The sequence below is a fragment of the Madurella fahalii genome, assembly GCF_045866475.1.
Source record: "Madurella fahalii IFM 68171 DNA, scaffold_1, whole genome shotgun sequence".
Taxonomy (NCBI): Eukaryota; Fungi; Ascomycota; class Sordariomycetes; order Sordariales; genus Madurella; species Madurella fahalii.
In genome coordinates, this window is record NW_027263971.1 from 537,774 (window position 1) to 562,775 (window position 25,002).

Genomic DNA, 25,002 nt, shown 5'->3' on the forward strand with positions numbered 1-25,002 from the left:
TTGGCACAGAGCAGCTGTATCATCCTTCCTTGGCGGCCAAGTCCCGACACTTGTCACCGCGCCGTGTATTCGTACTACTACTATGTAATGCAGAAAGATAGATTCGCTACTTCTCATGGAAATACAACCAATCCACGACAATGAGCTAGACATCGGGCTCCTGGGTCTCCCTCAGATGACGGAACCTATTTGGCCAGATGCCCTGCTTCCCTGGCGAAAGAATTCCGTTTGGATCGACGGCATCCTTGACGGCAGTCAGTCCCGCTCCTCTTGTTCAGCAACAGATACGAACCTTGATCTTTTCGACAAATCTGTTATAGGCGTGGTTGTTGAAGTCGTTCATGTTCGCAATGAGGTCTGCAAGCGCATGAATTAATTAGTAAGCCAGACACCTCGCCGCCACCAGTTGTCAAACTCACCCATATGGTTCACATGGCCGCGGTACATGCCGTAGCCTCTCTTCTTCGCCTCTTCGTACAAACCATAATACAGCCGCTTCATCTTGTCCTTCTGTGTCGGGTCCGTCTGATCCCAAGTGAACATGTTCATGAGCACGACGTGGCGCTCGTGCATGAAGAAATCGGCCATCAGCTCGACCCCGTTGGCCTCGCAGATTGGCTTGCTGACCTGCATCCACTCGAGCACAAGCTTGCCCGACGACGGGATGACGGGCGCATAGTCGCCGTGTGCAGGCTTTCCGACCCTGTCCCTCGGAATCGGCCAATTGATCAGGGGCAAACTCCATAGCGACGGCACACCGACAAACATGCTACCGTGCTGCTCGGGAACAGACGCCGCGTCCACCCCGTCGTCGTTCGCATACATCACCCCGTTGATCTCCCCCGTCGGCGCCTTCTTCGCCATCACCTCCTTGATCTCGTCAAACTGCGCCTGCACGATCCGCTTCGGGCCGTACAGCCCCCACCGCGCATACCAGTGCCCGAAGCCGGTCTCCTTCCGCAGCTCCTCGAGCCGCCAGTCGGGGACGGGGCCTTCACCCTTCCAGTAATCCTCGCGCCTCCCGGAAATGCAAAGCGTCTCGATCAGGCTGGTGAACCACACGCAGCTCTGGATCGTCCCGTTGCGCTTCATCTCGCCAAACGCGTCGGTCATGACGACGATGTCCTCAAACGCCGGCATGGAGAAGGTGCACGCCATGTACGCCTGCGGCTGCGGGGTCAGCCAGATGCTGAGCTTGGTGACGACGCCTATGTTGCTCTGCAGGAACAGGCCCTCGACCGAGGGGCCGTAGGTGAACTTGGAGAGGAAGGCCGACGGCGACGCCGTGATGCCGAACTGGCCCGTACGCACCACGTCCCCGTCGGCGAGCATTACCTCGATGCCGGCCATGTGCTGGTGGTGGGCAAAGTTCATGCCGAAGCCCATGCCCCGGTCGAGCGTCTAACGTCACGTCAGCTAAACAAAACCCGCTTTATACACAGTTTCACTCATCCCCCATCCCCCCAACCCCCGTTCGAAGGCGGGACGTACGTTGCCCATGACGCTCCCCCACCCCAAGCTTGCCGTCGACGGCCACACTTTCTTGCCATTCTCCACGCAGTGCCGGTACAGGTCGATGAAGGTCACGCCGGGCTCGACAACCGCGTAGTGGAACTCGTCGTTGACCTCGATGATCTTGTTCATGCGGTGCAGGTCGAGGGCGACCGACCCGTTGACGCGCGGCGCGGGCCCGCCGTAGCCGAGGTTCTTGCCACGGGAGAAGGTCCAGACGGGGATCTTGTACTTGTTGGCAATCGCGAGGACTTGTTTGAGCTGGTCGGTCGAGTTGGGGCTTTTCTCGGTAGTATTATTAGTAGTGCTGAGCTGGGGTTAGGGGCGTGGGAGCGTGGCACACCAGACCGCAGCACTCGGCACTTTCCGCTTGTCGTCCTTGTCTTCGTGCACGTCGTACGGATCGATGTAGTCCGAGAGCCCCTCATTGATGAAGACAGCATCCTGGCCGACTACTGCAATGAACTCCTGGATCGCTTTATCAAAGTCTGCTTCGCGGACACCAGGCGGGAGGGCGGATTTGATGGGGTATCGCGGGGCTCGCTCGTACGTAGACTGGTGAGCGGCTTCGTAGTCGGGGTAAGGGTATGTTGGGGGAAAAGTGGTGGACATTTCGACGGTTGGATCGGTCAACAGTACTACGTTGGTTTGCAGGCTGCAGTGCGAATACGCTGGGAACGGTGAGGCATTGTTGCTCGCTAGGGGCCGCCTCCCTAAAGTACGGCTCGAGCCTGGGACGGGATTGCAACTACCGTGTTTGTGTCGAACCAACACCTGCAAGAAAGAACGGGGGACAGTGTCATGTTGTTACCGATCTGGGCAATCGGCCGCTGCAATAATCATCTTGTTTGGTTCTCCAATTCCGGCAATACAAATACCAGCCGGCGTCTTCCCAGGGACCATGCGGGGCTCCCTGCAGCCCCTCACCTTTCCCCCTTGACCGAGCCGCTTTCTGAGGCAAAGTGGGCTGTTTTCTCCATCCCCGCGTTGCAAACTCTGTGGATGCGTCAGCAGCATAGGTATGGATGAGACGGCATGCGGCTTCATCTATAACCGACAGTGGATCGGAGACATCCGCGACGATAGTCTGGGCAATGACATCAATATACGTCGCCTTTATGATGCCGAATGCTTCGGAATCTTATACGAAAAGCAGTACTACTGCCTCTGAGCTTGTGTGAGTATCCCGTGTCGCTCAACCCTCGGACTACCCAAGTAGTAAGCCCAATCAACGATGCAGTCGCAAGTCCGATGTTTCCGACGGCAGAAACAAAAGAAGCAGGGCTATGGTTGAATCGGGGCGGCAGGACAACTGGTACCTGTGAATTCAGGCCTCGATAGATCAATAGACTTCGTAGCGTAGTACAATTAGTAACCAGGAAGGCGCAAGGAAACTCCACAAAGATCAGCATCACTCTTCGAAATGCCTCTTGAACCACCTCACAGCCTGATCCTCACTCCGATCTCCCCTTTCCCGTTGCTTCGGATCATCCCTGTCCCCGCGCACGGCAAACCCGTGCTTAGCATCACCATACACCACCGCCTCATGGATCTCCTTTCCGGCAGCGGCATTCTTCGCCTCCAAGATGCTCACGAGCTTCTCCATCTTCCCGCGGCCCATCCACTCATCATCCTCCCCGTTCGCCACACTTAGCGGCTGCACCACCTTCTCGATGTGCTCCGGGATCTTCAGCAAACTCGGATGCGCGGTAAACCCGCAGTCGATGAGCGGGTATTCCCTCCCGCCGACGAGCACTTTGTTCTGCGGCTCGTCATGCGACCAGAGCACCGTGGGGCGCCCGCCCCAGCAGAAACCGGCGACCCCGACCTTGGGCGGTGCCCCTCCTGCGGGAGGGCCCGGCGTGGTACGCACAGCGCGCATAAAGCTCATGGTCCGCGGTTCGGTCACGCTGCGTCGGTTGAACCAAGCGAATCTGAGGATGATGGGGACCATCCGCAGCGTGGTCCAGACTCGCTTGAACAGGCGGGTCAGGAATCCGTCAGTAGGTCGGGGCTCGTCTTCCAGCACGAGCATGCCGCTTTCGGGGATTGCATGGCCTAATCAGTGGTACTTGTGTTAGTGCGCGTGGGCCGAGGGGAACCAGGGTCGTGTTCGAAGGGATAAGAACCGTTGAAGAAATCGGGCACGTAGACGATGCACGGGACGCGCCGGGCATACGCGTCGGCGAGCGCGCGCGTGTTGCGCAGCTTCCACCCGAAGGCGTCGGTAGCGATGACCACTATCCCAAGCGGCTGGACACCAGCATCAGGGCGCGCGACATAGGTTGGGATGCCGTGAACGACCTCTTCGGCGCCAGAGGGCACTACATCGCCGCGGAGAGTGCCCGTGAAGCAATCGCGGCACAGTGGGGCTTGCATTGTTGATAGAATGTTCCGATCCGAGCTGGGAATGTTTTGGTAGCTTTGGTCAGGTTCTCGCGGCAACAATTGCGGGCGCGCACGGCCAAGGGTGGTCGATTTGAAACTGTCGGATTAATGTAATTATCAAGGTGAAGATGCTCCTTAAGGCGCATCACTTATTGCTTAGGGCCTGCTTACACCCTTGACGCCCTGAGGTGATCCCGTTTTCGTGAATCGAAAACTCGTCAATGCAGTGTAACCACTACCTTCCTACAGTCCGAAAAACCACTCTCATTATAATTGGCCCCTCACCCGAGCATATCTTGTCCTACTCACTTCAACGCACTACTCCGGCCAGCAGCCTGGTTACGTCCTTTTTTTTCACTTCACTTGGCCACTCGCGCCCTATTTCAGCAACATTGCCGCCATGGCATCCTTTAATCTCTTCTGCAACTTGCCTGTCGAGCTTCAACTCGTCATCTGGGCTCTTGACGTCCCGAATCCTGAGCCTGAGGTTTGCATCGTGTGGCCCCTTGGGATTGATGTATATGCCGACGAAGAGCCGGCCCTTCCCTTCATCGTCGATACGGCCTGGCCGGCCGTCGCCCACGTCTGTCGTACCGCGCGTGAGGCTGTTCTCGCGTCTGGAGCTGTCCGGCTACGGTACTCCCCGACTGCGGGCTTTGCTGTGCCATATCGTCACTTTATCCCAGCTATCGATACACTCTACTGGGGCCGATACCAGGCTGGCGCTATGCACAAGTTCCTCACATAGCCCGAGAATGCGCTTTTCGGCCGGGATCTGCGTCATATCGCCGTCGAGGTAATGGCCACATACCCGCAATCCGAGCTGGCTGAGCTCATCCGACAAAGAGCCGTATGTTTACGCACTTTATCATTCGTCTTGCCCAGAACCATGGGCAGCCCCTCAACCGCTGTGTCATTTCTCCCGCCCGCGCGCCGGTGCAAATTACGCGACATATCAATCGAGGCGTAGGACAAGATCAAGGTAACTCAGGTACCCGTTCTAGAAGCGCATGAGAGGACGCCGATAGTCCTAAGAGAATACCTAGCCAAACGCCGGGGGGACCTGGACCAGTACGTGCGCGAGTTCGCCGTACTAGGAGACGAGGGCACGGCGTGAAGCACCAGAGACGGCCGCTTTAGCGGACTAGAGATCAAGGCGCAGACATTTGCCGAGAACACCATGACTGAGAACAAGCAGTAGCGGTGGGTCGAGGTGTGCAAGGATCGGCTGCTGGGCGGCGATGAGCTCGAGGACGACGCAGCCCCGGAGCCCCGCCGTATTCCAGTCACAGACCGCAAGAACCCGGAAGAGTACCGCGTGCTTGACGACGACAGCGGCTGGTACAGCACCGAAGAGTTCAAGTTGACGCTACAAGGGGGCTATACCATGGAACTAGGCATGATTCCTCCTGGGCCGTACTATTAGGCTGCTACTAAGTCAGAATCGGTAAGGATCGGTGATACTGGAATAGGACACCTATCTATAATAATAGAGATAACATAATTGGATTAGATAAGAAGAGCTAATAAATACCTTAGTATTAAACCTTTTTATCCCGCTATAAATCTTTTTCTCGAAATATCACAATTATCACACTCTTTACTATAATGTGGATTATCAGCGAAAATCCTATACCATTAAAAGCCCTAGTTAAAACCTCTATATAACCTTGAAAACTAGTCTTGCTAAGTTTATTAATTTATTACTAAAATTTATATTATAAAAATAGAGTTCCTTAGCTACTTAAATAATTGTTACCGAGTTAGGGAAAACTGCCCCCAGAGGGCAGTGTCCCTCTGATCAGAAGGAGCTCTATCTGCACAGGTTGTTTTGACCTTGTTTAGGCTGCAGGGACCTAGTTTGTGGTGGTGTCGCCTGGCCTGTCTTGTCTAGGTATCTTGTCTGTCTCTGGTATTTGGCCGTCTTTGCCCTCCCCCTTTGTTTTGATGGGTATGTAGGTGTAGATGTGTGTTTCTGCACCATTTCAGTAGGTATTTACCTAGTTAGGCGCGCCTTGATGAGTAGGGTAAGGCTGATTGTAAGGTTTGATGCCTGTATTTAGTTGGAGACTGGCAGAGTGCATCGGCACTGATAAGGCTGGAGCTTTGGCTGGGCACCGATCACGGACGTCGCCCTGAGCAAAGGCAAGCAAGTTGGCCAACGCTTCCGGGCGCTGCGCGAGGCACACCGCTTTAGGGCTTGGTGCTGGCGTTACTGCATGACTGAGGTCCTAATTGTTGCGCTATTTTTGCCCCTGAATACTATCCTCAAAATGCTGCAGAACCCAACCTGGCAGGACACCTCTCTCACAATTGCTATTTCGACTTACGGTAATAGATCTAGCGCCCATCCGCTTTAACGGTTGCGGATCGTAGGCTGCCCCAGAGCCCGCCTGCTACCATGGTGCTGGCCACCGCTCGGCGAGCTGTCATGCCCACCAACGCGGCCCTCTCTGCCGACCAATCTTCTCTGCTGCTGCTTGTCGTCAGACTGCTTCCGCGGTGCCGGGCGCATTTACGTGGCGTGCTCTGTCCCTGCGATTCGTAGAAGAATCGCGACACCTCGAAGTAGTGGGCCGGGCCTGGCTCGACGCAGAGCCACTGAGCCCTGAAAGCCTCCAGCTGCGGCAGGCATGTGTCACACCAGTGATAGCCCGGGAACTTTTCCGACTCATTTGCCGAGGCACGGCGCAGGATCCGGCGGCACAGCTTGTTGGAGCAGCATACCGTGTCGGCCATCGTCGGCCAGCTCTCCCTGAACTCGTACATGCCTGAGGCAAGCATCGAGCGGTTGCTCCTGAGCCCCAGTCTACGGCATACGGCGTTGCACTCGTGCGAAGCGAAGAACAGCTTGAAGCCATCTACGCCAAGGTTCGTTTTTGATAGCACGAAGCGATCCGGGTCGGCTGTGTGGATGACGGGATCCGTCAGGAACCCGCCGACACCTTGCAGATCGCATGCCAAAAACTGCCCCCCCGAGCGCTCAAAGGTGAAGTGCGAGAAAGCCTGTGCCGCCTGGTTGGCCGGGTCGTCAGGGGTGTCCTCGTTCACGTAGCCGGCGTTACCGTTGTACTTGACGTAGGTGCCCTCGAGGAAGGGCTCGAGAGAGATGCAGGCGTCTCCCCCGGGCGACGTAGATTCACCCTTGAAACACGCCGTGACGAGGAAGTCGATCGAGTGATCGCCGCCGAGCAAGCTATTAAACTCGAGAGCGAACGACTTGCAGAGGGCCTGGCACCGCATATCCTCGGCGAGGACGGCCAGCCGTGAGTCGCTCCGCTTGAACGATTTGACCACGTAGCGGTTCGTAGAAGCTGTCGTGCGCGTGTAGAAGGCGACACGCAGGGCGCCTTGGGCGAATGGGAGCTTCCGCTTGCAGATTGTGAGCTTCAGCACGCTGATGAGGATGTTGTCGTCGTTGGCCATCATGTCGTCAAGCGTCGTCGCGCCGTGCACGACAGCGTCGAGGCCAAAACCTTCCAGAACGAGCGTCTCGTTGCACCAGCCCGGGGAATCCCACTGCGGCGGGGCGGTTTCCAGCCGCATATCGGGCAGACCGTCATCGTCTTCCCTAACAGGCGCGAGCCCTGGGCCAGCCCTCGTGGCGACCCCGGTCCTGCCCGTCCGGGTTACGTGGCGGACGGCGGTGTGGGAGACAGAGGCGGTGACCGCCTTGACCACCAGGCGCCGCAGTGCTGCGAACGTGGTGCCTAACTCGGCCTCCCGGAACAGCAGTCCGCCTGCGGCGCTGCGCCTCTGGCCGCGGACAACCTGGCTGAAGTATGTGTTGGTCGTGAGCAAGGTGCAATCGGCGGCGGCGGCGGCGTACGCCTGGAGGAAGGTAAAGGCCATGCGGTCCGTGGTACTATTGATGCGGAGCAGCGCGTAATTTATGTGAAGCCCGACGAGCTGGCTGAGGAGAGCCTCGTGCGTAAGACGGTGCGGCTCGCTGCCGGGATTGGCATAGGAATCCGACGAATCGCCCAGATCGTGTAGGGTCCGGCCGTGTGGTGGCGCGTCGGCGATGTGGATAATGCATCGTGTCTGGTGCTTCCACGTCGCGTTAAGCGCCTGGCGGATTCCTCCAAGGACGTCTTCCGGCGCATCGCCTCCACCGGTGGCCGTTAGCCCGTCCAAGAACGAATGGACCGTAGAGGCCGATGGCGTGAAATCCAGAAACTGAACATTCAGAGAGTCACAATGGTCCTTGTACCCTACCACAGCGATACGGAGTTCGGCTTCGTGAAGAAACGCCTCTCCAAGATCGCTGATGATGCTCCTGACCTGGTTCTTGGCGGCCTGAATGTAGGATCCCATAGAGCCAGTAGTATCGATGAGGAACAGCAAGTCGGTGGAGCAGGCGGCCTTGAACAGTCCTGTCGTGGGCCGTCGCGGCGCTTCAGCGTGCGCTTCGCGCTCTTCGCGCCTGAGGTCGCGTAGCCGGCGGCTAGTTTCCGCGGGGGTCAACGCAGGGGTGTCACCTTCGCGCTTCAGCCGGTTGATGATCTCCTCAGCCTCGCGGAGGCGCTCGCGGGTTCGCGTCGATGTGGGCGGGGCTGTGGACAGCGCCGTTGGCCCGCGGCGCATCCGCTCCAGCTCTTCCTCGGCCGCGTGAACCCGCTCGCGTGTGCGGGTCGACGTGGTTGGCGATCTAAGCCCGGACACGGGAGGCATATCAGCGCCCGCGCCGCCACGACGCATCTGCTCCAACTCCTCCTCGACATGGCGAAGCCGCTCACGCGTGCGCGTCGACGTGACTGGCAATGTGTGATCGGACGCGGGAGGCATATGGGGCCTTGCCGCGCTACGGCGCAACCGGTCCAACTCCTCCTCAGCACGGCGGGGTTGCTCATGGGTGTCTGCCGAGGTGGCCGACGATGTTCGACCATTAGTCCTCGACGAGGCAGACAAAACGGGAGGAAGGTAGGAGGATGACGAGTCAGCGTCAGCTGGAGAGCTGCGCAAGCGGAATACTACTTCTCTGGCTGACGGGGAGGGAGCGTGTGAAGCCATGGTAGAGTGACACTTCCACACAGAGGAACCTGAATATTGAGATTTATTGCTTTGTATGGTTGAAGAACTGTGCTTCAAGCGAAGGGAAAAAAAAACACTTGGGATGTGCTGCTGCAGCGGAAGTTGTATTTGGGATTAGCCCAGCTGGCGGCTTGAGTGCTGCTCTGGTTCAGGATGACAGGGCGATGGGGGAGGAAAGGTTCCTCATTGTATATCCGTTTCACCTCCGATGACCCGAACGGTCTCACAATACCTCGCTGCACTGAGGCCGTCAATGCACCATCAGTTGGACGACGTCCACCAAAACCCCTCCTGGACAGCCTAGATTCCTTATAGTTTAGGTAGCAATGCAGTAGGTTGTATGTGCTACGAGTTTTATAATTGGTGAGCCTTGCAGGTGATTGGACACGTGGTTGGTAAAATATCAGTCTTGGGCGACTGGTTGACATCCTCGTGTGGTCGGGCTCCCGATTCGATAATAAGTTATGCGCGCGGCAATAACTATTTGGCAACACGGGCGTCTCTTATAGTAAGGCTCGCGATGGATCTGCTGAAGTTCACAATCGGGCTTTATGATGGGTTTAACGTAAGCGATTAAACCTCCTGAACAAGCGATGGCATTTTCTGGCGCTTGGGAGCGTGAATGTTGGAAATGGAACTACTAGAGAGTTGGATAGGGGGTGTGAAGCACGAGGAGATGGCTTTCCCCGCGTTTAGTATGAATTACGGTTCCGCAAGCCGATTGTGTTACGAAGATCACTAAGCCATAACAGTAGGAGTTATAGTAAATATATTTGACCTGGTGAGGTCACCAACCCCGGGTACTTAATACAGTAACCTTATGTCGTGTGTAGAGAGCTTGCACGAGGCTGTGGGAAGTGTACTTGTTGAATAGAAGCCTAAAGAGTCTCTCTACTGCAGTAGGAAAAAGAGGACAGTTTAAATACAATAAAAGATGGAAAGGTTAAGAGGCAAGCTCGTTCAACTATCAAGTCCAAGATGTACTATATACGTTGTTCGCTAAGGCGGCGGAGAGCGGGAAGAGGAGAGAGCGCCTATCCTAGCTGACGGAGCATAAATGCTGTGCATCATTAAGCTATCTAGGAGAGCATAAACCGAAAGGCAGGTTCAGCCTTTGGGTAAGGTAGCGATAGCATCTGTGGCACGCTCAATTCTCAAACCCATGTGCCGTAGGCCAAGTTACCAGTCCTGCACCCTTGCCACCGGCTTCTTTAGGGACTTGCCTGTCTCCATTCCGGCAATCGCGTCAATTACCTTATCCCAGCCCACGCCTTCAACTTCGTGATACTGCAATGGCCTGAGGCATCCAGAATCGACGCACCGCTCCAGACCTGGAATCCAATCCGCTACCCTCGATGACACTTGTGCTCCCGAAAGATCATCGAATCGACCGATCAGGCCTAGTTGCACCAGGTACACCACAATAGAGGAAGGGGCATTGATGTCAGACCTGGAGAAACAGTTAACATATGGATGGTTCTTGTTTGGGATACTACATGTATGTGAGGCATCATTTGCCAGTCGTCAACGGTGCTGAAATAACGCTTCTCCTCGGTAGAACACGCCTGTAGTCCCTTAAGCGAGAGCTCAGCGGCATATGCAGAGGCGTCAAAGACTCGGCCAAAGTTGCCCTGGGTGATCTTTTGATCTCTGCCAGCTGTTCTTCCGTCGATGCGCGACTGTCAAATGTCGCCGTCGCGCCGGAGTCAAGAGCAGCCTTGATAACTAGCAGCCAGGCGGCCGGTCTCAGGAGGAGAAACTCGCGGTCATACCTGTGCATTTGAAGGAGGAGCAAAGAAGCCAGAACCTTGCAGCCGCAGAGATGTGCAATCTGACAAGCATACTGGCCAACATTACCGCTACCGCCAATCACAATGACCCACGAGCTTTTCTCGTCCACGGCAGCTCCTGGCTCGGGAAGAGTCATGTCCAGGGTCCAGGCCCCCGAAGCGGCCCAAAACTGCCGTCTGTTTAGTGAGTTAGCACAAAACTGGAGACCAAGGGAACTTTGGGCGCCGCATCAGAACGCCGACACCCATGGTGCACGCTTCCTGGGGCGTGGTCTTGGCATTCTTTTTGAAGACGAGGTCTTCTTCCACAAGAAACGTCTCCTGAAAGGGGGAAAGCCGGTTTTGCCCGATGCGTACGCAGCCAAAGATATAGTCGCCTGCCTTCAGCTCTTTGCACCCGTCGCCCGTTTCGAGAACGTTGCTGAGAGAAACCTCCCGGCAGAAAAAGACTGATGTGCCAGACACAGCCGCCTGCCTCCGCCAGCCTCTCATCTTCTTAAGGTGCAATCCTCCAAACCGACCGGATGCAGGCTCCACCAGGCCGCTCCTATTTCGCCGCTAGCCTGGTACAGAACGTAAGAGGTTACCTCGCTTCTCCGTTACTGCATTTTCCTAGTATGCCTTTGTTGAAAGATTCCGGAGAAATTCTTAGGCCTGCCATATTTTTACAACATGTAGCTTTGCATTGACGACGAGTAATTATTAAGGGAGCTCCCGTACACCGTTAAGACCATATACAACTACTATCTCATTCACCACTCAGCCCTGAACAGCTTGGTTAGAAGATGTGTAAAGGAGTCCCCCTTTACACGCACGGGTTCACAGAAAGCATTTGGAGGGTTAGGAATAGGGGCGGCAGGACTATAGCTACATCCTCGCATCATGGAGCAACTTATTCACGACGCCGGAGGGTAGTCTTCTGCTTCTCACAGACCCGGGACAATGTTTTCAACACAGGAGCGGCGGAGGTTGAAGTGGGGGTGACAAGCAGATATACCACTGAGCTAAGAGGAGGGACCAGTGTGCCCAAATCTTCGCTGCTAAACACAATCTCAACCCCCTGTGCCAATTTCATGCTTTGGGGAGGCTGGCAATCAGAGCTATGCCGAGTCGTCTACTAGCGCTCACTCAAACTTTAGAGTTACCTAGCTGTCTACTAGGAGGTAGCTCTATCTATCTCCGATCCTATAATAGCGATATCAGCTCATTATCCGATTGTAGGTAGAACGTAAACCTTTGTATTTAGATAGGATGGATATATCACGACCCTACTTAAGGTATGAAGGAAAATGGGTCCGCGCGAAATTCAGCCCCAGGGCGTCATCCCTGTAACCGCCTTATTCTCTGGTCAGAGGGCTAGGATCCCCGGGGGACAGTTTTCCCTAACTCACTACTATGAGAACTAAGGAAGACACGGTGTTCATGAAGTGCCTACTCCAGAGTCATCTCTGACGCTCTGGAAGTCACCAGTTACGGGACATACCACGTCCCCGTAGCAATTTACGTCTTCTGTGCTCCATTGCTACATCATTCCTTTGGGTTCTGACACCCAAAGAGATATTTAAATTTAGGTGTGTCTAGAATCTCCCTAAAAGCGACGAAATCTAACCTTATCGGCAACGGTGTTGCGTTTTATTTCGGAGACGGGGTACCGAGCAATTCACAAACCCTCAGCTGTACAGAGGCCTTGGCCATTCTGTGAATGATGATGGGGATCATGGTATGGAAACAACGCATCCAGGGTAGGCAACGCACCTGAATGTCAAAATGCAGAAAGTCTCTATTGAACGTAAGGTATCCAAATCATACAGAACACTGCCACCTGGTCCACATTCTAGACTGCTCACCCATTTGTACAGGACAGTCACTAAGGTAAGGTACCTTGATGAAACTAACTCTGAAGTGGGAGACTTGTCCAATCCTCCCTCCAATCTTTGCTTCCTTCCTTGGGTGGCCAAACGCGGCGCAAGATGTTCACGACCGAATGGTCTGGGAGAGATGAGCCTCCTCGGTACGCTCTGTTATAAAGGCTCGTTAACCTCTTGTCGCGTGCCTCCCTAGACCGCTGGCCTAGCTCTCTCACGTTGATCGCATCGTTATCGTCTCGAACACTCCGCTCGATCAGCCACGAGCGACTGAGGTTCGCAACAACTTCGTCTATATCGTTGTAGCTGCCGTTTCTACCAAACCTGCCGCCGCCTGTGGTATATAGTTTAAGGGATTCGAGCCGTTTTCCCACCTTAACACGGCAAATGGTCTCCCAGATTGACCGTGCCAGTGTCTCGTCTACTGCGCAGTTCATCAAAGATTCTCGTATATGGCCCTTCCTTAGGCGTGAGTCTTCGCGCCAAGTGCAATAGAACTGTCGGTCGTATTCATCAAATGATGGGTCGTCGGTTGAAGAGCCAGTCCGGTAGACATGCCAGTTAGAGCAGTCTAAAATAAGGAAGAGAAACTGTAAATGTTCCATAGCGCCAAAGGCTCTATATAGATCAACCTCGCGCATATCGGACCTGGTGCGTTTAACCGAGAGGGAGAGGTCTTGCAGTACCGGACATTGCGCCTGGATTTGTAGAATATCTTCCTTACCAAATGTGAGGGGTATATGCGGCCGATTATCGCACAGGGAAGATTCAGACTCGTATGGCCGTAGACCTAGTTTTCTCAAGGTGCGTCCATGTCGCCCGAGTATAGCGTCTACAATATTATGTTCGAGTGGGCCGGATACTGAGAGTTCTTCGAGAGGCTCCAGTGCGTTGAAGAAGGTAATGGCGTCTATAGCGTAATCAGGTTTCTCCATCCGCGCGTCGTCGCGGTATAGATGGACGTAGAGCGCCTTTAATCGAGGAAAGGAGCAATTCTGGGCAAACCATCGCATTGCTTCGCCGTTAATACCGACATAGGTGTTTCCGACGCCCCCTCCCAAGCTCAGGTGACGCAAGGAGCTGAAGTCTGTGCAACTGCTCCAGGCTTGGAGAAACCCTAGCTCGGAGTCCATCACGCCTATAAGTGACAGGGATGTTAACGACCCTGTTCCAACGCCCGGGGTAAAGCCTGGAAGCCCTAGCCACGGCTCTCGTGGGACGTCGAGCCTACGGATCGCTCGCATTGTCTGGCCCGGAATGAGGTGAACCATGCGAACCTCCTTCAAGTTAGGAGCGAGGCCGGCAACAAGCTCCCGCATTGCCTCCTCGTTGTAGTCATCCTGGCCGTTTGAGTCCCTCCAGGCGTACCGGACTGTAACGCTATACAGACACGGGGACGTAGCAATGGCCATCTCGTGGGGGTCCAAAGCGCTATATCGTAGGCTCCGCAGTCGAAAGGTGAGGTGGTAGAGCTTGCACTGCGGATGGTACTGGTGGAGGGCGTCGAGAAGGCTGGGCGGGAACAGGTTCCGGCAGTTGTATACCAGCTTTGTGAGATGCGGTAGTATTCTCACAAGCTTGACGACCGGAGCCCATGCCATATCCTCCTCGAGAGGGACCTTGATGGGTTCGTCGTCAAAAAAGTCCCCCTCTAGATATGGCTCATGATCACCGAAAATCTCGTTGACCCGGTCACGCTCAATGTAATTGTAGTTATAGACATCGTCCCCGTCACCATCCGATGCGGCCACCGGATGGTTCCCCGGTTCACCAGACACTCCAGCATCCCAAAGGAGGAAACCTTTGATAGCGAGATGGCGGACGTAGTGGGCGGACTCCGCGTGGAATAGAATTTTGATGAGTTCATTGACGTGACGCTGCAATGCCTCGGGGTTGCTGACTACAAGGTGAATTTCCCGAAAGATGGACCGGAGTGTGGCCCTATGGCAAGCCTTGTTTGCCAAGCCAAGCGCATAAAGGCTCGGCCGGTGCGTGTTATGGAGATAACTCGCTATACACTCTAAGGTCTCGAGTGGGAGATCGTCCAGCTTAGCGGAGGTCATGGTCACGATCCGCCAGGGATCAACGAGGGGAGAATGGGGTGGTTGTGGGTAGGTAGCCGAAAAAACAAAATGTTGTGGATGTTGGGTTATCTCAGAAGAGAGAAGAGTCGGCGAAGACGGGCAAGTAACATGGAGCTTGGCTGAGGACGGAGTAGAAATAATCCCAGTTGCGGCGGTGGCCTAGTAGAACCCCGCATTTGGGCGTTTGTGGCCGTGGCGCTGTCCAATAGTATGGCCACAATATACCCCTGCTGTTTTGAGCCCTGGATTTACCTCGATGCAAGGTAACCAACTGAGTGGCACAGGGACGACATCCTATGCAGTGCTCGCCGTTTTAGACTCGAGACGGGGGTTCCTTGGGGCATTCTGAAACCGTCCGCCGCATGTGGCCGCTTTGAAAGGCCGCACAGCGCCGTATGGCATTAGCTTCTACGAGGCCTTATTGTTTCACAGCAGGTAATGCGGCTTAAAGAGGCACAGCGGTGCCGCTCCCGTGGGGCGGCCCGGCGGGCCCGTCTAAGAAACCTTGTCCTACGAGTAGCAGTTTGTGTACCATGAATAGCTTCTAATACTATTTCGGATGCCCGCTAGATATTGAATCATATTGCCAATTCAGGACATAATTATTCGTGTACCAAATCACTACGGACAAACATACTATTTTCGATCTTTGCGGTCAGTGTCGGGGCCTGGACGCCGGTCAGCTCTTGATGACCAGGTATTCCCAAGCCGGCGAAGCCGGCGAGACCTGCTGGTAAAATGTAATTAGAACCAACTGATTGTATATGCTATATGGGGAAGAAGGGCCTTGAGGGAGTGAAGGATAAATAGCATCATCTTCCCCAGCTCAACAGACAAGAGAAACTCTCCATCACCATCATCATCATCATCTTCTTCTTCTTTCTCATTATCTCTAGTACTACTAGTACCTCCAACAGTATCATTACTAGGACCAGCTCCAACACACCACCATCACCATTTACCCTATTACGGCTACCAAAATTAAGCATAGCATCTTATCATCACTCAACCTGGACAATTTCCTCCTTTGAATTAGCATCCCTCCCAAACACAGATAACCAGGATGCGTTTCGTCAAGTTTGTTACGGCGCTGGCGAGTGTCGCCGGCATCGCGAGCGCATTTCCAAATGTCGACGCCCGGTAAGATAAAAGCCAATCCAATTATGCTAGTTCCTAGTCCCATGTGAAAGAGAGCATGTAAAGCTAACCGTTTTGTCCATATATAGTAGTAACGGCGATCTCGTCGACGACGAAAACTACCGTGCCGTCGGAAACCGCCTTGCCCGGGACATCCCCTGGACCGGCACCTCGTCCCTCCGGTCTAGAGAAGCTGCGGGTAAAAATGACAATAGCGGCAAGAGCGGCAAGGATGGCAAGAGCGGCAAGGAGGGCAAGAGCGGCAAGGATGGCAAGAGCGGCAAGGATGGTAAGAGCGGCAAGGATGGTAAGAGCGGCAACGGCGGCAAGAGCCCACAGTCAGACACAGCGCAGACCGGCAAAGTACAGTCGGGCAAGGGGCAAACCGGGTCCGGCAAGACACAGCAAAGCTCCGGCAAGACACAGCAAGGGTCTGGCAAGGGCAACTCTGGGTCGGGCAAGGGCAAGTCTGGGTCGGGTAAGGGCAAGTCTGGGTCGGGCGGCTCCGACTCGGTGGATTATTGCAGCAATAAACCGCACGGCGAACTCACTAAAAGGGGTGATGACACACGGATCGAATACGACGAGACAACGGGCCATATCAAGGTCTTTGAGGGAGGCGAAGCGCCAAAATCCTATGTTGCCGAAGGCGCCACAGTGGACGTCGTCGACGTGTCCGGCTGTTCCTCTCTCCATATGTTCGACGCTTATGGCATGCCGTCCGCCTTTCACATTAGCGCCGGAAACGAGGTCGCGGAGACGGCGGAGGCCTGCCAGACGGCCATAAGGGAGGGCACCACAGATTACGCCGTGCTCTGGGCCCGCTCCCAGAACAAAATCAACATAATTGTGAACGAAATTCGGCGCTGGCTTCCTTCTATCCCAATTGAGACGCACATCTACGACCTTAGGGAACTGCAAAGGGGCGAGCGGTATAGGTTCAGGAACATTGCTGGGACCACAAGCGTGCAAGCAAGCATCTATCGTTGTCGGTAATGACAAGCTGCCTTAAGTAAGGTAGGTACTTCCGGGGGCACAGCGGGTAAGCATTCTGGGTTCTTGGGGGTTTACCAGCGCTGTCTACGAGGTTGGGATGATTGGCGTTTTGACGATATCTGGGGTGTCTTTATGTCATTTATCACAATACTAGAAAGGAAACGATATAGAGAAACAGGCAGGACCTAATTCATCATACCAGCGTTTCTACCAAGTACTCTACTGAATGAACCCTAGAAGGGCGTTATTGAAAGTTAACTTGCATTCCTGAAGGGTGGTCGACCCGCGGTTCTCAATTCGTGGCATCTGTGCTCAGCTTTATACTGTAGCTCCATTCACTGGTGCCAGCGCGCTGGGCAGCAACGGCAGCGACAGCAGCAATGCTATGAAGGGCGGGAGCCGAGGTCTCCGCTCCATGACGGTGGGGGCTGATCTCGACTCGCGTAACTTTAGGAGATTATGCATAAGCATACTGTGTCGCTGACAAGGATGGGAAAGATTCTCGGGGCAAGGCACTTGAAGCTGAACAGCCCTCAACGTGCAGGCCGGACGGCACAGCGCAGTGCAGCGCTATACCCAATTGGGAGGCGCGCCATTCTCGGCGGGTGCGACAGCATGTTCGCGATTCAACAAGACCGCCAAAATTCCCATAATCTATAGGTCAGCTCCAATAACTTCTACTGAGATGGTCTGTGTTCACCAGTCTATTCTTGGCATTTGTTAGAACAACATGTTGCGCTAAAGCATCCAATGTAATCTAAATCTTGCCCCAAAAGTAGGGGGCTTGGCGGTTGTGCATTTAGCAGTCTTATAAGCGTCCAAGGCGCTATGAGAGCGCGGAAACTCTGGAACCCCATGTATTCTATGTTCGCAATTGCTTTATGTGGTGGCTTCGGAAAGTCTCATCCAAGGGGATTCAGGTTGCTGCCTGGAAGTACAGATCGTCCGGTTGGCCGAGGCCTCGACTGCTTGTCCATTCGGGCATCATATTGCTTCATAGTCTGCGACTCCTTGTTGTCGAGTGCGTACCTTTCCTCCAAATGCAAATAACGTAGCTAATAATCACAGGATAGCATTGTCTTCGTCCACGGTCTTACTGGCCATCACGAGAGGACCTGGACCGCCGATGACGCGACCGAGGCATAGCCCCACGCCCTCCTCTCGTCAGAACTCCCGACCGCTCGCGTCCTCATATTCGAACATGCATATGTCGCGGATTGCAGCGGAGTGGTGCCGCAGATTAAGATTCAAAACAATGCGCACATCTTATATAAAAGAGCGTATGGATCTAACTATAAACTATCTTTACCTCTAGATACAAAGGTGTAAACCGATATTTTTCATATTCTATTTTCAGAACCAGCATCCAAGAATACTAAACTAGTGATCTAACTCGATATAGAAGATAAAGAGAAGAATAGAATATTAAAGAAATTTTAGACTCTTATATTGTCAATAGGCAGCTTAAGTATCTAGTTAAATAGCTGGACTTAAGTATAAAATTAACCTACAGAAGCTAGTTAAGAATCCAAATTCCCGTTAAGAAACTACAAGAGTTCTCTCTAAGGAACCTAGATCGCCCGATAGCGAGGTTAGAAACCCTCGAAAGATATATCCCAATCACCTATACCGGTAGTAGCACTAAAGGAGGCCCTTAGCGGCACCTTAGTCTCCTATCTCTTACACTCCTCTGATTAGCTTCGAAATATCCTGAAACTTCTAGGATACGGCTTTTTGTATCCTATCCTCTTGCAAACGCTTTTATTTACAAAGATCTAAAAGTTTCGGTAGGGTTTTTTTCTTACAGTCCAGTTGTTCCGTTTCCAATAACAAGGAACGAACTATATAGTTAGTACAAAAAAAAAGGAAGGAAGAGAGTGACTAACAGGTACTGTAGTCGACCCCCTACACATTATAAGATACTTGGCTGGTAGCAAGACAGTGTCCGCACTTTTATAACGAACTAACAATATAGTATTCGAGGCCGCGTTTATAGCAAGATAGTCCTACCAGAAACAGCACCTCCCTCAGGATCTACACCACTTCAACCTAGTCACCTCCAACCGGGGGAAATCAACCAAACCAAACCCAAACAAGCACAACCAAACGCAACCGCAATGCATACCTACGCAACTCCCTACCTGGTGTGTGACCTCTGCATGGACTCGCTCGGGAGCAGCCAGACGATGGAAACGGCACGTTTCTCTCAGGAGGGACCCGGAGTCCGAGACAATCAACGCGGCGAGCGGGAAGGCGCGGATGGTGCGGTGCGGCCCCTACCAGATGCTGACGACGCGAATCCACGCGTACTGGTACGCGGCGGACCCGTATGCCGCCCGCGACGCCCCCGAGATCCAGATCCCCTGCCAAATCGCCGCCTTCGAGCGCAAGTTCGCCGATTCCCGCCGCTGGAACCCCGAATTCGGGAACGTGCCGTCCGAGATCCACACCGCCGCACTCGAGCGCATGTGCGTCAACGTGCTGCGCGAGGTGGAGGCGCGGCTGTTGAGCAGTGAGAGGGAGGCGGTGACAACCGGTTCACTGGGATAGACTCGGGGGGTTCATGGCTTAATACTACATCTGAACGCAATCATCCCGATGACCCGGGCGCTATAGCGAGCTACTAGTATTCTTTACAGAACCCGTAGCCTGAGGCGGGGGAGGCACCGGGGCTTAAACCAGATCACGGTAGTAAATGACTAGGTTTTGATTTTCATTGGTTTCGTTGGCATTTGCTATTCAATGGATCACATTATTACTAGGGCACTCGCACCTCGAGGTTCCAGGCGGTCTGCGATGGGCAATGAGAAGCTCCCCTTTTGCTCAAGCGGAACGTACGGGAATAGCTACTGTAATATGATGTCCGTATCCGTAGTAACCGATGATGCAGTCAAGGGCATTCCGCCTGTTAGCAGACCGCTCCCGGGGCCTGACCGGTCTTCAGTCTCCCTTCATCTTCATTATGATCCTGATTTCGTACACTAGTAGTGGGCTAGTACTTATGAAGTCCCTACTCCAGAGTCATACCTGACGCTCTGGAGATGAGCAGTTACGGAACCAAACAAGAAAAAGGCCAGTAACCGTTCAGCGAAAACAAACCTCCAACGGCCCAACGCAATGCGGCCCCAAGATCTCACTCTCACAGCATCTCTCCATCCCCAAACACACCTCCTGCCCACATTGCCTCCCCAGCCCTGGCAGCGCCGGGCTGCCCTCACAACCCCCACCGCACCCCTGATCCGGTTTGGTACAGAGGCCGCAGCTAGGATCGCAACACTTCTCGCCCACCGCGCAGGTCGTGTTCCCACAGCTCGGCCCCAGCTTTGGCGGCGGCGTCGGGGGGAGGCATCCCTCCATGGTACAGGGCGTCCCGGGGGGTGCGCACTTGCCGCAGCTCTCGTTGCAGCAGACCTGGTCGAGGGGGCAGAAGAAGAAGGGGTCGGGCCCGCACTGCGGGCCCACGCAGGCCTCGTCGGTGCACGGCTCCCCCGGGGCCGTGCAGACGCCGCAGCTGGGGTTGCAGCACACCTGGCCGCTGGCGCACACGTTGGGCCCGCATGCCGTCGTCGTTCCCGTCTCTGCAGTGTCGTCACGGCGGCGGGGATCCTGTTGCGGGGCCGGGATCGGGACGCATCTGGCAGTCCCTGATGAGTCGACACACCTGGTGCCGGCTGGGCAGCGGACGGTGGCGCAGCTGTGGGTGGCTCGTTGTTGCTGTTGCTGTTTTTGCTGGCGAGGGGAGAAACCGACTGGGTTGGCGACGACCTGGAGGATCAGAATGGATCCGATGGCCAGGAGACGAAGGGGAAGCATTGTCGATGGTAAGTACAATGATGTTGCGTGGGGAGGGGCGAGAGCCAGAGGGAGACGGAAGCTTGGAAACATGGGACTGGATAGCCCAAGTATATGTAGTAAGGAAAGCAGCCAAGGAGTACCAATTCGCCGAGAATGAACTCGGTGTCGGTCAATCAAATCTCGTATAGATGAATTAACGGCCATGTAGCGGAATGTAACGTGCAGATCGAGTTCGGGTGCGGAGCAACTAATCGCTTGCTTACTTAGGTAAGTAGTTGGGAAAACCCAATACGATCGATACGAGGCTGAGGTTCCGGGTCGATGCAGTGTGCTGCCAAGAAGCATGTCTCAAAAGGTAAAATACCACCGGACGTGTAACTGCAGGGGCATTTGGATTTGGACTTCTAATAATAGAACCTGGGTAATATCGAGGACGTCATAGAGGGAAGTGATTTGTAGAGGTTGGCCTTGAGTAACGAAGTATGTGGTAATAAGTCTTAGCAAGAATTCGCCTGTAGTTAAACTAAGGTGCTGTACCTGAACCGCTAGGCCATGACCATGTGGATATGGCGTGATAACATAATCAGGGGGTGCTCTTCATCTGACCGATCCTGAGCGGAAGGAGGCTGTCTCAGCATTCGGCTGTCTTACGTGATGATGCTCAAAAGCCCGTGGTTGCCTGAATGTGTTCAACCCATCGAGTATGAGGATAAGCAGGTTTCTTGCGCAGATGTATGACAGTGCCAGCGAGCATATTCCCAATAGTGAGATCGACTACACTGCTATTAGCGTATGACGGAAGGTCACAACTGAAATCCGAGCCGCAGGCACGTTTCATTGGTACCCCACCTCCAATGCGAGAGCATCCCTCAACTCTCGAAGCGCCGGTAATGCAATCCGGTAGGGAGACAAAAGCACTCCTCTCAAAATCCCATTGCTAAAATCAGGGTATCGAACTTGTCCAAGCTGTAACCAATACTGTCTTAACGTAATACCTAGCCCATGCACTTCTTTTACAAGAGAGCCAAGGCGATTATTAAGGCGACGAAATCAATATCACTAGACTACTTCGCCGGACGATTGGGATTGTAAAGGACGAGCTCCACCTAGGGGTCGAAGAATTCGACTATTTCTACGTAGGGTAGGGAATAACCCACCTTTTTGAGGGCTAAGTCAAGCCGCCGACCAATCAGCAAAAGCCGCCCGTGCCTCGTCTCTCACTGAGAACGTGGCAGGAGGGTGTATGTCAGCTTTGAGGATAATAATGCGGGGGGTTTTTGTACCGCGAGCCTCGTCCTTTGCTCGCAGTGAAAGCAAAGAGGCATTTTCTCTTGTTTTCCCCTCTTCTTTTGTTTTCTCCCTCTTTTCTTGTTTTCTCCCTCTTCTCTTGTTTTTCCCAGCTTTATTGTCCGGTATAAACCCCATACCACACATCATGACGAGCCGTGGTTCAGGCGGACTAGACGTTTGTTGGAATGTAATGGGGATTGATGGCGCCACTTTTTCGGATATTATTTGGAGTGGGAAGGTTGGTTGGTTGTTATTATTGTTAGAGGAGAAAGGGGAGGAAGTTAAGGATGTGGATGATGAATTGCTTGGCGTTGATGATGTATTGTCCAAGAGGATATAAGAAAGGAATGGAGCGGATTTAGGTGCTGGGGGAGGTGATGGAGTTGTGAGCGGTGTGTAAGGGAGGCTGGAGAGGGAAGATAAGGGGTTGGAGTTTGACTTGTGAGAGTTCCGAAGGTGATGTGTGAGGGTTGAAATTACTAATAGCGCTAGAAATGTAGATCTATGGATCGATCACAGAGGGCCCATTCGTCAGTAGTGAGTCAACGTAAAGGGTGGCGTCCACATACATGCCCCAGCAGTGGACGAATAACAACTATAAACGTCAGAGTCGCCTCCCACCTTATCCCCCGCTGCCGAATCGCTACGTCAGCGCCCGTTACGCAGAAAATGCCAGAAGACAATGGGGTCAGTGTAATTGGCGTCATAGCCCACGTAGATAGGGAATCCGCCCTATATCAGATGAGGCTTATTTTGACCGGACATGCTGATTCTACTACTAGATTCCCCTCTCGTTTTCCACTTTTCACCATTTTACATCCGACAATTCCCAGACAATCTTTTGACGAGGACCTTCATCCAATAACTACGGGACATCAGACAGAATGCCGACAGATTCAGCTGTCAAGCAGGCTCATGCTGCACTGTGTTAGTAGCCAACTCCCTTCCCCAAGACAGCCCACCTAACGTCTTCACCTCAATAGCACCCACGAAGCTTAAAGTGAACAGCAGCTCCACGACCAAGCCCACCACATCCTCGACGGCCAAACCATCCTCGTCCTCCAAGACCAAGTCAACAACCAGAAAGGCAACCAAGATCGTCAAGGAAACAAAAACGCTACTTCCCACCGCTGCAAAGGCCACCTCAACCGCTAAGAAGGCATCCCCCTCCGCAAAGCCAGGATCCTCCTCGACAACCAAAACTACTCCTTCCAAACACGAACCCACTAGCACCCACGGGAAAACTCCAGCGGCCCCGAGAGCCGCTGCCGCACCCGTCACCCCCGCGAAGAAGGTTGCTCCTGCGACGAAAGTAACGCCCACGGTTTCGTCGTCCGTTGCAACGAATTTACGACCAGCAACCATAGCCGGCCACAACAAGCCCGCGATCCGCAAGTCGGCGGAGTTAAATGCCGCCAGGGGAATCCAGGCAGTGCAGCCATCCCCGGCGGCGAACAAAGCTCGCGCACCGGCTGCACCGCTCCAGCCTACGACTATCAAACGAGCCCCGGTTACCGTGCCTCAACCCGCCGCAAGAGCATCCGCCCCAGCCAGAGGCTCCATCCCGGCCAAGGCACTCGCCCCCATCCCCTCTTTCGCCCCAGCTCCCGCGCCTGCCCAACGACAGCCACCTACAGGTGCGGTCGTGAAGCGAGAAAAGAAATACACCCCCGACGCACGCATCCATACAGCCGAGCTCGTCAGGCGTGAAGCCGCCGCCGCCAAGCAGCAGCAACATCTGCAAGATTACGAGGAATACCAGCGCCAGAAGCAGTTACGGCAGCAGCAGAGGCAGCAACGGGGAGGTGTTAGCGGACTCGTAGGGAATACAGTAGGCGGAGTTACGTCCGGCGTACGGAATACGGCTGGCCACGCTATTGGTGGGGTAGAACGGACGGTGGGGGATACGACGAGGGCGCTTGGAAGGGGGGATGTGTTGGGTACGTTTGGCGGGGTTACGGGGGGTTTGGGACAGACAGTTGGTAGGGTAGGGAAGGGATTAGTGAGTGTTTTTTTTTTTTTTTTTTTTTTTTTTTTCGTTTTTCTATTGAGCTACTTCCTTTGGCTATATACTCCTCTTTACCCCTGTTTTTATACTCTTTTTTACCCTCTACTGTTTCCCTTTTTGAAGTTGTTACCCTTTTTCCCTTTATATGATAGGGGTTATTATAGTGAGTCTGTAGCGGGATGAGAGGATCTAGAACTGGTTGATGGTGAGTTGCTAACGTTTCCATCTAGGGTGACACTGTTGGCGAGACTATTGGTGGAGTGGGTGATACTGTTGGAGGTCCCGTTAGCGGTGTCGTCGGTGGACTGGGAAGGGGTGTTGGAGATGCCGTAACAGGTATCACTGGAGGACTTGGGGACGGAGTGGGCAAGATCGGCCAGGGCGATCTGCTTGGTAGTGTTGGATCTATCGTTGGTGGTGTCGCTCAGGGTGTGGGTGGATTGCTTGGAGGTGTGCTTGGTGGAGTTGGTGGCGGTCGTTAGAAGTTCGGTTTCATTTTTTTGCTATGCTTTTTGGCCTTGATCAGATTGTCCACGTATGGCATGGCCTGAGAAGCAGGGACCTGGGGGGAGATAGAGAGAGTGGGGGAGGAGGCTTGATGCGTATTCGATCAGTCATTACCACCGCTTTAACATTGGTGAAAGGCATTGTAAACTAACTTATCCCAGACCTCGGGAGATCCAGTACAAAAATATTACTATTTCTTCCTACATCGCTCTACCTTAGGGGGTGTGCCGGACCCTCTGATGCCAAATTCATAGGAAAACCGTACCGTATAGGCCAGGTGAGAAACCTATATCAACGAGTAAAAGGAGTCAGTGGTAAAAGAATGCTAGATATTTGTAAAAGAAAGGAAACTCTTGTAAAGGCCTTGAAGGCAAATGGCCGTCGGCTTCCGCTTCGGCCGCCTCTTCCACTACCTTCTCTTCTTCCTAGGCCCAGGCCTTCAGCTCTAGCCGCTGCACCGAGGATTATGTACATCTTGCATAGGCTGCAGATGTAAAGGAACTCTGGAGGTGGCTGTAGAGGGGTTTACATTCCGAGCCAAAACACTGTAGTTTGTGAGCGTTAGGCCCGCCACTACGAGAGGAGTGTAAAAGATC

The 25,002-nt window shown here is 53.9% G+C and overlaps 9 protein-coding genes across 9 annotated transcripts; 3 read left to right on the top strand and 6 right to left on the bottom strand.

The window, feature by feature from the left end:
• Positions 1–145: 145 nt before the first annotated feature.
• Positions 146–2,124, bottom strand: MFIFM68171_00155 (Vanillyl alcohol oxidase; the record flags this gene model as incomplete). Its single annotated transcript, XM_071055577.1, has 5 exons — positions 146–244; positions 293–357; positions 420–1,401; positions 1,492–1,792; positions 1,856–2,124. The coding sequence occupies 5 exons, from the start codon at positions 2,122–2,124 to the stop codon at positions 146–148; spliced, it is 1,716 nt and encodes a 571-aa protein (XP_070911678.1).
• Positions 2,125–2,923: 799 nt separating this feature from the next.
• On the bottom strand, positions 2,924–3,891 carry MFIFM68171_00156 (Dienelactone hydrolase domain-containing protein; the record flags this gene model as incomplete). Its single annotated transcript, XM_071055578.1, has 2 exons — positions 2,924–3,570; positions 3,642–3,891. The coding sequence occupies 2 exons, from the start codon at positions 3,889–3,891 to the stop codon at positions 2,924–2,926; spliced, it is 897 nt and encodes a 298-aa protein (XP_070911679.1).
• Positions 3,892–4,300: 409 nt separating this feature from the next.
• On the top strand, positions 4,301–5,326 carry MFIFM68171_00157 (uncharacterized protein; the record flags this gene model as incomplete). Its single annotated transcript, XM_071055579.1, has 3 exons — positions 4,301–4,483; positions 4,649–4,750; positions 5,102–5,326. 3 exons carry the CDS (start codon positions 4,301–4,303, stop codon positions 5,324–5,326), a joined length of 510 nt encoding a protein of 169 aa, XP_070911680.1.
• A 914-nt stretch (positions 5,327–6,240) lies between these two features.
• MFIFM68171_00158 (Alpha-protein kinase vwkA) lies at positions 6,241–8,913 on the bottom strand (the record flags this gene model as incomplete). The annotated part of the gene is made up of 1 exon (XM_071055580.1): positions 6,241–8,913. The coding sequence occupies one exon, from the start codon at positions 8,911–8,913 to the stop codon at positions 6,241–6,243; it is 2,673 nt and encodes an 890-aa protein (XP_070911681.1).
• Positions 8,914–10,113: 1,200 nt separating this feature from the next.
• Positions 10,114–11,216, bottom strand: MFIFM68171_00159 (uncharacterized protein; the record flags this gene model as incomplete). The annotated part of the gene is made up of 4 exons (XM_071055581.1): positions 10,114–10,384; positions 10,453–10,584; positions 10,779–10,894; positions 10,962–11,216. The coding sequence occupies 4 exons, from the start codon at positions 11,214–11,216 to the stop codon at positions 10,114–10,116; spliced, it is 774 nt and encodes a 257-aa protein (XP_070911682.1).
• Positions 11,217–12,615: 1,399 nt separating this feature from the next.
• MFIFM68171_00160 (uncharacterized protein) lies at positions 12,616–14,652 on the bottom strand (the record flags this gene model as incomplete). Its single annotated transcript, XM_071055582.1, has 1 exon — positions 12,616–14,652. The coding sequence occupies one exon, from the start codon at positions 14,650–14,652 to the stop codon at positions 12,616–12,618; it is 2,037 nt and encodes a 678-aa protein (XP_070911683.1).
• Positions 14,653–15,736: 1,084 nt separating this feature from the next.
• MFIFM68171_00161 (uncharacterized protein) lies at positions 15,737–16,806 on the top strand (the record flags this gene model as incomplete). The annotated part of the gene is made up of 2 exons (XM_071055583.1): positions 15,737–15,813; positions 15,900–16,806. 2 exons carry the CDS (start codon positions 15,737–15,739, stop codon positions 16,804–16,806), a joined length of 984 nt encoding a protein of 327 aa, XP_070911684.1.
• Positions 16,807–19,089: 2,283 nt separating this feature from the next.
• On the top strand, positions 19,090–19,356 carry MFIFM68171_00162 (uncharacterized protein; the record flags this gene model as incomplete). The annotated part of the gene is made up of 1 exon (XM_071055584.1): positions 19,090–19,356. One exon carries the CDS (start codon positions 19,090–19,092, stop codon positions 19,354–19,356), a length of 267 nt encoding a protein of 88 aa, XP_070911685.1.
• Positions 19,357–19,945: 589 nt separating this feature from the next.
• Positions 19,946–20,619, bottom strand: MFIFM68171_00163 (uncharacterized protein; the record flags this gene model as incomplete). The annotated part of the gene is made up of 2 exons (XM_071055585.1): positions 19,946–20,014; positions 20,095–20,619. The coding sequence occupies 2 exons, from the start codon at positions 20,617–20,619 to the stop codon at positions 19,946–19,948; spliced, it is 594 nt and encodes a 197-aa protein (XP_070911686.1).
• Between the last annotated feature and the right edge of the window lie 4,383 nt (positions 20,620–25,002).